Below are 11,543 nucleotides of genomic sequence, written 5' to 3' on the forward strand. Positions count from 1 at the left end.
ACTCGGTTTCTTCACCAGATTCTCCCTAAAATTTTCTGTCACGCGATAACACTCCCTAAACTACGCTTGCTGCATTAAACTACGCTCCTATGCATCAAACTTAATTTTCATGCAGTTGGACTTGACCACGAACCTTCTTGGACAACTTTGTCTTTTCTTCTGCTCCTATGTAGCAGGATTAAGAACCATGCATTATTGCTTCAGACACAATATACTTCTTTTGGTTTCTACTGGGCGCTGCTATTTATACCTGCTTACAAGTTTTTTGGTTTGATGCTTATGTTCAATATAATAGTGTTTATTGGACTGACGATGCATTTTTTTGGTTTGTTTCTCTTATTTTTACATGTTGTTATCATTTCTACCACCAACAGCTTTCTACATGGAGGGTCCATGGGCAGCTATGACCACAACAGGCATCTTCCTTGCTGTCGCAGTCACTGATTGGCTAGATGGTTATATTGCTAGAAAGGTATGCCAAAAAATATTTTTCTGAATTATATGCTAGACTGGGTTGTCTTCCAGTGTGTTTTAAACTCATTTTTTGTTTCATGATGATCTGGTTTATATACAGATGCAGCTAGGAACACCTTTTGGTGCATTTCTTGATAACTCCAACAAGTACAGGCACTGCAGAAGCATCACCAATATTGCAAGGGCCTCATCTACCATCCCACTTTCAGTCTCCATGAGCAGTTCTGGTAGTATAGGTACCAATCCAGCTCTAACAGCCTTCCCCTTGTTGCCCTGGTAAATACTACACAAGTTAAACAGTGATGTTGCTGCATCCTTTTTACCCTGTTGACTTCCATTACTCAATAGCTGCACAAGTGCATGAATTGCCCCTGAACACCCAATAGTCACCATGTTGATCTCCAGCCAACATTATCATTTGTTTTACACTTATCTAAGCCAATAGGCTTCAATCATATGGTGTTACTAATCGGCAGTTTAACCATGGTCACTTAAAGAGTTCTAAGTTGGCTGAATATTGAATGTTATCAATACTATCAGCTATTCTGCATATAATGACCAAACACAGGTCCACAGAGGAAGACACCAATATAGAAAGTTAAGGGGTTCTGCAGTACAAGAAACAACCAACAGGATTGCCCATTATAATAATTAACACTCTTGGTATGTAAATAAAGAATTATCCGTGGTTATAACGCTTGTATCTAGAGCAACACCCATCATTACCTTTAGCCTCGTGGGTAGTGAAAGACATGTTGTCCATCATATAGTTGTGAGAGAAACACATCCAATAAAACTCACTCTCTTATTAAATTCGTCCAATATTATCATATTTGCTTATGTGGCAGCACATTTAATCACCAGCTTCATGGGGTATTTGAGGTGTGTGATTATCTGATTTTCTCATTCCCGCGAAGCCTCTCTGAAATTGTTAAACATTTGTTTGTTCGTTATATGTAAGATAGGCTGAGCTAAAAAATTGTGCCCGTGACAAGATAGTCTGATCTCCTTATTCCTGCAAAGCCTCTTTGATTCATCCATTCTTACAAATGGTTTGGTGACATTTAAAAAAAGGAACATCCAGCTACTATTGCAAATGCATAAAAGAGGCGTGGTTTGATTGCATTGTAGGTGGATGATTTGCAGTCTTTTAATGGTTGGGTTTTAGCCTGTATCCAATCATTTGTATTGTTTTGCGCACTGTTGGTGTACTGGTCAAAACTGTTAGGACATTATTTTGTAGTTCGGTGTAGGTGTGCTCTGTATACATCTAGATCTATACTTTTTTGTTGCTACCCATTTCTGTTAGATCACCGATTCATCATTTTAGTTGGTTTAAGTAAATAAAATGTCTTGTTGTCTTTGAAGTTTTAAATTTCAATCGCACTTCAGTACAAATCTAAGAAACTCTTATATTCTATTTTTCCAAATGGATTTGCTCAGGTTGCCAGTTTCGGTGGGTCTAATATAGATCCCACTGCATGGGAGGATAAGAAGTGTAAAGGTGAATCTAGATTCCCAGCGCAGGTACTGATAACATCTATCGTTATGTCAATTTCTCATCTCCTTTGGTTTCTTGCTCTGACACCTTCATCATGTCAGGTGAGGATCCGCGTTAGGAAGCTTTGCAAGCCGTTATGTCCAGTTTTACACCACTATGATGGCCCAAAGTTTCGCCTTGAGCTCTCCATCGCGGAGGTATATATGTAGCATATCCAGTCTGCTGTGCACATGAATTATACAATGAAAGCTCCCTTGTGTAATGCAACTTCATTAGTGTCGCTATGCACACTTTCTTCTGCACCAACCACAATATTCTCTTGGGATGCTGTCAATGGGATGAATGAATTGCATATTTTAGGGTCTTTGCTACACTATAGAGTAGATGGGTTATAAATATACAAATCTCAGCTTCCTATCCATTCTTTCTATCTAGAGTTGTAGACACCACATAGTATACAACAGCAGGAGCAGTGCTTTGCTCAGTCCACCTTTGTTGAGGCTGGGCTGAGAGTGTAGGAGTGAAGCCCCAAGGCTCTCTGGTAGGCGATCCACCACACCACCCGACCCCCACCCTTTTTCCTCAACTTGTCAACCGTCGCCCCGACTACTCACTCCATCATCGCAATCGCGTCATCATTAACATTTCTTCTCCGTTCTTTTCAGGACCGTCGAGGATTGATCGGGCGGCGCCGCCGTCGGGCAGAAGCGGTCATCGGCGGACAAGGCGCACAGGTCCACCATGGACGCCGTCTACCACCACCACCACTAAGAGTCGCCGTTGACGGACAACGACGCCGCCACCGCCACCGTCGGCGAGAAGCTAGGCGTGGAGCGGTTCGAGCTGTCGCTGATCTACATCTCGCTGTCACAGAAGGAGAAGGACGACGATTTCCTTGCGATGAAGGGCACCAAGCTGCCCCAGCGGCCCAAGAAAAGGGCCAAGAACGTGGACAAGACCCTCCAAGTATTAAACACCTGGCCTGAGATCGATTTGATCCTCTATTTCTAACCTGATCCAAATCGATCTCTGCTCTCAAAACTTAAACATGTGCCCCTTGTTTTTTATCATGCGGTTTATCTTCCCGGGGATGTGGTGGGGTTGGGGCTATAGGATGGATTTGAATTTATGATAGTATCTACACATGTACACTGCTTAAAGATACTATCTACGTGTCTATATCTATTACAGTTTTGTATAAATACTTTTTGATAATTTTTAAATTTGTATGGCAAAGCAAACACACACACACACACACACACATATATATATATATATCTTTTAATGTATGTAGATCTTTTTAACCTCTAAAAGATGTTAAATCCGTAGCAACGCACGGGCATACACCTAGTATGTTATGATTTCGTAAAATTTCATGAATTTCTTAGGCTATTTATTATTAATTTCTTTTATAGAAAATCATAAAAATACAATTAAATTAATAAACTAATTTAGTGTTGACAAAAATAAAAATAAGTTACCAAGACTAATAAACATTTTATAAGAAGATAACCTCAAGTCCCTAAATAAAAATAGTAAAATGAAGTATTGATTATGTTGAAACTTGGATAATTGCAGCGATTTCACATGCAAAAGTAAAGGCATAACTCAACTCTCCAGTAACGACCTGGCTTCACAACTCACTAAGACTATCTCCAGCAACGTTCTCTATATACATCCTCTATATCCGTCATTTACAGTCTTCTCTAAAAGATTCCATCTCCTATATCTACTTTCTCTCCAACAACGTCCTCTAAATCACGTCCTCTATATGTAAATACCTATATTAAAGACATTTTTAATTTTTTTAATTTTTGTACATACGTATTTGTCATACTCTCAAATGTATTTTACATATTTTAGTTTTATTAAACCGGTTGTTTAAAGTATTCAAATAGATAGAGAACCGTTTAGAGAAACTCTACATATAGAGGATCCAGCAACGTTCTCTAAATTTAGAGGACCGTTTAGAGGACGTCCTCGTCCTCTAAATTTAGGGTACAGGACCCTTTAGAGGGTCTTGTTGGAGCCAGCCTAAACCCTTTAATCAGCTAAGCACCAATTGATGGCTTCGTTTTGAACATTTTGGAGAAGTTTCTCCAAGCTGGGTGAGGCTCCATCGAACACCACCTCATTTAAATTTCATTGGATTAATCATATACATATTCTTATAGAGAATCTATTTGAATATAACTGTTTTTTTTTATAAATTCAAGTGTAGATTGTTTTTTTAGAAGGAGAAGGTATATTTTGCTAAATTTATTTTTATGAAAAAAGATCGACACGATTGTGCCGCCCAGTCGGCCCAGACAGACGCGAATGTGCATGTCGTCTGAAAGCTGCACGGCAGCGCCGCCGGCGGCCCGCGGAGTGACCATGAATGAACAGCTTCTACGGGTAAACTGGACCAGGCCGATAGGCCATGGAAATTTGGGCCTTTTGAAGGTTACACCACAAGTCCACAACCACACAGGTCAATCCTCGTTTGCCATTAGGAGCATCTTCAAACATATCTCCTATCTTTTTTGGTAATCTCTTGAAAATTATAGGTATAGAAGTATGGGAGATTCAATAGGATATTGATGGAGACGCTGTTAGAACGTACAAAAATCAACATGACTTCATGCGAAAGAAAAGCATCCACTACTTTGGTATCAGTTGTCAAGTACTACAATCATTACATGGTACGCATAACACAGCACATGCTTGTGGAGTGAAGGCAAGATTGCCGCAAGCAGTCTTCTTTGAAAGGATTTCTTCAAACTGCAGGTGCAAGCTGATCTTGCTGCTCTTCAAATCTTGTTGGTCTTCAATCTGCCAATATCGAAAGAATTTGTAAAGTGCAGTATCTCAGACTCAGTTTGATGTTATTGTGTCTGGCTCGGTTCTTCTGGCAAAGTGGTAGCATCAAACTTCTCTTCCACCAATTTATGCTCTGCACAACATACAGAACAAATATAATTGTCAAACAGGGGACCTGGAACATCACCCGTTATGTGAAAAAGAAATGTACATATCATTCTGGACGTAACAACCATATACTAGACTGTTGCGGAAAATCTCAAGGTGCAAAAATGCTTTATGTTGGCATAATAGAACAGGATGAGCCAAGAACTATCTCTCCTCACTCAGTCTAGAGCAAGAACATAATCTTTTCTACATGAGCAAAGAGAATGCCTTGATTCATGGCTTATTATTTCCAGTAACAGAGGTTGTGGCATGATAGCAAAAGAAACTAGCTTAGGTCATGTTTGTTTCCCTCCTAAATTATATAAGTTGGATTATGATGGAAGGGTGAGATAATAAAATATCATTTTAGGATCACAAATAAGCTCAAATAAATTATCTAATGCTAGCTTATTTATTGTTTCAAAATAATATTTTACCCTGCTACCCTTCCATCATAATCCAACTTATATAATTTAGGAGTGAAACAAACACACCCTTAGTAACTTGCCAATATGCTGACATGGACCTGAAAATGTCATGACGGCTGTCAAGTTTTTCTGTAATCATCTAGAATGCCACATTCTCTTTTATTTTCACTTGATATGCAGCATGCTTATAATTAAATGCATACAAGAGGAAGATGATTGTGTATCAATAATAGTTGAGCCTAGTGTAAAGATGTAATATGTAATCATGCTCCGAAACTGCTACATAATCAGTTACCTGGAAAGCATGCTGCGCGGCTGTAGCTAAACATTCCTCCACTGCAAGAAATGGGAAGAGACTCCCTGATTAGTTTCTTGTTACCCGACGATGAAAATAGAACCAGAGATGTTCACCTGCAAATCAAAATAAAGCAAAATAATTAACAAATGAAAATAAGTTAGCAATATAGTTATATAAAGAAGAACAAAACATTTCCCAAGAACGATTTGAACCTGGATGGTCCTGCATACACAACAAATGTTAGGGGGGAAACAAGACAAAAAAGAACATGAGGAAAACATTAAGCGTTAGAAACATAACCTGTAAAAAAGAGTTAAGAAACAGATAGAGTTGAGCTATATGAGAACAGACCGTAAATGATTCAAGCTTGATTAGGAACTTGACAAGCAAAACACTAGTAACAACTGTACAAAAACTTCAGTCAGCAAAGGCAGTCAGTTCCCTGTGCCTGGATTACAGTGCCAAAGAATCTTTCACATATTTACATTGATGGACAAATGTACACCTCAATTATAATAAATTGCATTAAAGAATCAAAATTAGAAGGAAACTTAGTTGAACACAAAGTAAAAAAACACACAAAATAACTAACTCGGAAGTGTGAAAAAAGATAAGCAGCGAATGATTTTCTGAACGTGCTACTAAATCCGAATAGGTGCTCAATCAAAGTTCACGAGTTACAACAAGGTCCCATGAAACAGAATAGAAACTACATAGACATTTATTCGGTGCATCTAAGGAGTCTTATATCCCTTCATAAAAGTCTACAAAGAAGGAATCTCTTATAGTTCCATCCTGTAACCAAAGGGAAAAAGGGTAGACAACGGAATTAGGTGGTTGGCTGAAGAAAAGGAAGTCTCGTTAGCTCTAGCTCAGGTCCATGCCATCTCCAACCTGGCTCGGGATTGGAGACACAGCTGAGTAGGACCTCTCGAAGGGGGAAGGATGCAGCTGTGCACCACGCCTGCGCTTAAAGGAGCAGCCTTCATTGCTGTCCACTTCGTGCTTCCTGCGGATACCCCTCACTGCTTGCTGCTCCAATGGAGAGAGCGGAAAAAACTGCCCACTCACTCGGCAGAGCGAGTTATGGTTGTCATAGAGGATTCTCTGGTTACAGTTTTTGTCACAGATGTGAGTGGTTCCAGTCAGTTTGCAACGGTACATGTTCCCAAAAATGTTCTCGTTCTGGCACCTCTTGTCACACTTGTGACTAGGGTTTGATCCTTCTGTGTTAAGGATTGCGGACAAGAAAATCACATTGCTGGGCTCAGCAATCACAGATTTGCCAAATACCTCCATTGCACTGCCGCAAGGAAACGCTTCACAGGCCCCTTTCAGTTTGAGGTCAGAACTTTCTGCAACTCAAAACAAAAATTTGCTTCAGAGTCCTGTCTGTGAACTATTATGCTACTGCTGAGCAGACTCATCTAAGTAATATGCGTAAGAAAGGTAGACCACTGTGCATTGACAACTGCATTGTGATAAGAACAGATTAACCGACAGTGTGTAATCTAGCATAATACAAAACAAATTATAGCACAATGATTTCGCGCCAATTTTTACCCAACTGCCAACGTCATAAATCTGAAAAAGTTCACTCACGCCTAACACTATAATAATGACATAATCCACTGGATTTCATGCAGTTTGCCCAAATCTATAAAAAATTCATGGTACCAAACCTAAATCTAAGTTGCAGATAGAACAGCTGGCATTGAACCTTGAACGATTTTAAAATTAGCCAAGTAGATATATATAGAATCTCGCAGATACAAACAAAAACTGGAGGACCTTCCCAAGTCAGCACGCATCCCTTTCAACCGGGTAGGTGAACCAGAAACCACCCTCACCATAATTAAACAAACGTGGACCCAGAAACCTAACTGCCCCACTCCTCTCCTCCTTTCACCAGTGCAATTTTACTAGATCTGAACGGTAAAACCCCTCTAACCGACAATCACCCCTATCATCCGCAATAAAATCAAATTAATTCTTCATATAGCGGCATTTCAACGTCCAAATCCACGATAAAACATGACCGAACGATAAGATTAACAACATCTAGCTAAACCAAATTCAAGACGGAGCATCTTCGTTGCTCGGACCCAAAATATTCGCGACTAAAAGGCCTATGTCGATTAAAAGCGATGGAACTTACCAGCGAGGTCGAAGGTGCAAGCCGAGGCAGAATAGATGTGGGATGGAACAGCAGGAGACGACGCGGAGGGCTTCGTCCTCCCCCTCTCTCGCTCTGTTCTCTTTCTCTCTCTACGCCCGTTAAACACGGACCACGAAGCCAACAACAACGGCAGGGGAGGAGGAAGGGGTCTCATTTATAGGATGCGCGGCCTTCGCGAAATGACCGAGATGCCCACACATGGGTCGAGCAGCTTGAGATGTCGACACGAAGCTCAGTGGCAAGTGGCAACACGCGCAGTGCCCCCCTGGCTCCGTGCACCAGCGGCGGCTCCGATTGGCTTGGCTCACGGCTCGATCAGTGGGTCCTGTCTCCGATTGATGGTTTATCCATTCTATATTTCTATACTTGACTTCTCGTACGGCAATTTAAATAAAAAAATAGAAAACATATACTGCACAGAAAAAAGGAGATTTTTTAAAGAAATAGCAATAAATATATGATGAGAAAAAATCTATATTAGGAAATAGAAAATTATATCGAAAAGTGAGAATAACATATATGTTTTGATAAAATTCGAACATATAACTTGAACAATTTTAAGACAGGGGAGTTAACTAATTTTGGAACATAGGGAATATTTCGTCAGTCATAAAATAATTGCACGTCACGCTTTAAATTATTTTAATTTTAACTAAAAACATGTAAAATAATATTAATATTATAAAAGTATATTTTAGATTTAATCTGATGATATTTATTATATGTTATATATATTATATACATTGGATTAGATGTTAAAAAGATTGACTTCTTGTAAAATAAGATGTATATTTATTTTAGGACGGATGTAGATAATATATAGACATCGGCTTGTGTTGTGTCATTGTTCTCCGGGAGTTTTGGTGAAGCTAAACTACTACTACGATTAGTTTGCTCCGTTATTTCGTGGCAACCACATGACAAATAGACACGTTTTTTATCAGCAAATACACACGTTGATGCCACCATAGCAAGATCCAGGAGGAACCCCACTAGTCAGAATCAGTAGAGCACTTTAACCCACAAGGCCACAATGGTTGTAGCACGGTTACTACATTACCCGTACTTTATAACTTACCTTTACTGATATATATAACTCGCGGTAACGTTACGATTCATTAGAGGGGAAGGGTCGACGACAACGCGAGAGGAGATATTGACGACGTCTAAAAGTCGCATAGAGGGGGTTGGATAAACGGAAACTGAAATTTACAAACTTTAAGCACAACTACAAGACAGGGTTAGCGTTAGAAATAAAACCGAGTCCGAAAGAGAGGGCGAAAACAAATCAACCAAGAAAAAAAACGAGTGACACAGTGATTTGTTTTACCGAGGTTCGGTTGTTGCAAACTGAAAGGGAAATAGGGTTACACCTTTTCCTAAATAATTTTGGTGGTTGAATTGCCCAACACAAATAATTGGACTAACTAGTTTGCTCTAGATTATAAGTTCTACAGGTGCCAAAGGTTCAACACAAACCAATAAAAAGTCTAAGAAAGGGTTCAAATAAAAAGGAGCAAAACCAACCGAAGGCTGCCCTGGTCTGGCGCACCGGACTGTCCAGTGCACCACAGGACAGTGTCCGGTGCACCAGGGTGAATCAACTCCAACTGCTCAGCTTCGGGTTTCTAGAAATGCCACTCCGCTATAATTCACCGGACTGTCCGGTGTGGCACCGGACTGTCCGGTGTGCCATGTGGAGCAACGGCTAACAGCGCCAACGGTCGTCTGCAAAAGTGAATAGTGCATGAACAGTGCGCGGACAGCGCGCGCTGAGTCAGAGCAGGCGCAGAAGGCGCACCGGACAGTGAACAGGGACTGTCCGGTGCACCACCGGACTATCCGGTGGCCCCACATGTCAGAGCTCCAACGGTCGAACTCTAACGGTTGGGTGACGTGGCTGGCGCACCGGACAGTGTCCGGTGGCGCACCGGACTGTCCGGTGCGCCCGTCGACAGACAGCCTCCCCAACGGCCAGTTTGGTGGTTGGGGCTATAAATACCCCCCAACCACCACACTTCAAGGTATCCAAGTTTTTCAGCCAACACATTCAATACAAGAGCTAGTGCATTCAATACAAGACACAATTAGATTGAATCAAAGCCTCTCCAAGTCCCAATTCCACTCAAAGCAATTAGTGACTAGAAGAGAGAGTTTTGCCCGTGTTCTTTGGGCTCTTGCGCTTGGATCGCTTTTCTTCTTCCCCATTTCTTGTTCCCAAGACATTTGTAATCAAAGCAAGAGACACCAATTGTGTGGTGATCCTTGTGGGGACTAAGTGTCCTAATTGATTGAGGAGAAAAGCTCACTCAGTCTAAGTGACCGTTTGAGAGAGGGAAAGGGTTGAAAGAGACCCGGTCTTTGTGACCACCTCAACGGGGAGTAGGTTTGCAAGAACCGAACCTCGGTAAAACAAATCATCGTGTCACTCTTGCTATTTGCTTGTGATTTATTTTTCGCCCTCTCTTTCGAACTCGATTATATTTCTAACGCTAACCCCCGCTTGTAGTTGTGCTTAAACTTTATAAATTTCAGATTTGCCTATTCACCCCCCCTCTAGGCGACTTTCAATTGGTATCAGAACCCGGTACTTCATTAGAGCCTAACCACTCGAAGTGATGTCGGGAGATCACGCCAAGAAGGAGATGGTGACCGGCGAGAAGCCCACCACAAGCCACGGGAAGGCTCCATCGAGAGAATCTGACAACAAGGTGAAGGGATCCCCTTCACACAACAAGACGCATCGGAGCGGTGAGAAGAAAAAGAAGATGAAGAAAGTGGTCTACTACGAGACCGACTCTTCGTCGCCATCCACCTCTGGCTCCGACGCGCCATCCATCACTTCTAAGCGCCATGAGTGCAAGAAGTTTAGTAAGATCCCCCTACGCTACCCTCGCATTTCTAAGCACACTCCTTTACTTTCTGTTGCATTAGGCAAACCACCGGGTTTTTTATGGTGAAGATTATAGTAGGTGGAGTGATATGATGAAATATCACCTAACCTCACTCCACACAAGCATATGGGACGTTGTTGAATTTGGAGCACATGTACCATCCTTAGGGGATGAAGATTATGATGAGGACGAAGTCGCCCAAATCCGGCACTTCAATTCCCAAGCAACTACTATAATCCTCACATCTCTAAGTCGAGAGGAGTATAATAAGGTGCAAGGGTTGAAGAGTGCCAAAGAGATTTGGGACGTACGAAAGACCGCACACGAAGGAGACGAGGTGACCAAGATCACCAAGAGGGAAACGATCGAGGGAGAGCTCGGTCGATTCATGCTCAACCAAGGAGAGGAGTCACAAGCTATGTACAACCGGCTCAAGATCCTGGTCAACCAAGTGCGCAACCTCGGGGGCACAAAATGGGACGACCATGAAATGATCAAGGTTATTCTTAGATCAGTCGTTTTTCTTAATCCTACTCAAGTATAATTAATTCGTGGTGATCCTAGATATAAGCTAATGTCTCCCGAGGAAGTTATAGGAAAGTTTGTGAGCTTTGAGTTAATGATCAAAGGCTCCAAACAAATCATCGAGCGAGGCGCCACCTCCACACCTGAGGTGCAACCCGTCTCCTTCAAAGCGACGGAGGAGAAGAAAGAAGAGTCTACGTCAAGTAGGCTTCCCATCGACGCCTCCAAGCTCGATAACGAGGAGATGGCGCTCATCATCAAGAGCTTTCGCCAAATCCTCAAGCAAAGGAGGGGG

General features: G+C 41.5%; 1 protein-coding gene, 1 long non-coding RNA gene and 1 pseudogene across 4 annotated transcripts; 2 read left to right on the forward strand and 1 right to left on the reverse strand.

Annotated features, from left to right (window-relative positions):
- The first annotated feature begins 1,331 nt into the window (after positions 1-1,331).
- On the forward strand, positions 1,332-2,113 carry LOC103643379 (uncharacterized). The gene is made up of 3 exons (XR_002266828.1): positions 1,332-1,356; positions 1,918-2,001; positions 2,077-2,113. It is a non-coding gene; the product is annotated as an uncharacterized lncRNA (long non-coding RNA).
- Positions 2,114-2,716: 603 nt separating this feature from the next.
- Positions 2,717-3,107, forward strand: LOC109942124 (uncharacterized; annotated as a pseudogene).
- A 1,484-nt stretch (positions 3,108-4,591) lies between these two features.
- LOC100275668 (uncharacterized) lies at positions 4,592-7,957 on the reverse strand. Of its 3 annotated transcripts, NR_153787.1 has the most exons (4): positions 7,809-7,957; positions 6,944-7,005; positions 5,648-5,763; positions 4,592-4,910 (listed from the first exon to the last, which is right to left on the reverse strand). NR_153787.1 is itself a non-coding variant. In NM_001360682.1 (3 exons), exon 2 carries the CDS (start codon positions 6,947-6,949, stop codon positions 6,518-6,520), a length of 432 nt encoding a protein of 143 aa, NP_001347611.1. In that variant the 5' UTR covers positions 6,950-7,005; positions 7,809-7,938; the 3' UTR covers positions 4,598-4,910; positions 5,648-6,517. The 3 variants fall into 3 exon arrangements, 2 of the variants coding, with proteins under 2 accessions (NP_001347611.1, NP_001143172.1); NM_001360682.1 differs by having other exon boundaries at positions 4,598-4,910; positions 5,648-7,005; positions 7,809-7,938; NM_001149700.2 differs by lacking the exons at positions 4,592-4,910; positions 5,648-5,763 and having other exon boundaries at positions 6,281-7,005; positions 7,809-7,954.
- Between the last annotated feature and the right edge of the window lie 3,586 nt (positions 7,958-11,543).

This window comes from Zea mays, chromosome 1 (assembly GCF_902167145.1).
Source record: "Zea mays cultivar B73 chromosome 1, Zm-B73-REFERENCE-NAM-5.0, whole genome shotgun sequence".
In the NCBI taxonomy this organism is placed as follows: Eukaryota; Viridiplantae; Streptophyta; class Magnoliopsida; order Poales; family Poaceae; genus Zea; species Zea mays.

What these genes read in the sequence shown, in the direction of transcription:
- LOC100275668 (NM_001360682.1), bottom strand. Translation starts at nt 6,949, where the DNA reads ATGGAGGTATTTGGCAAATCTGTGATTGCTGAGCCCAGCAATGTGATT.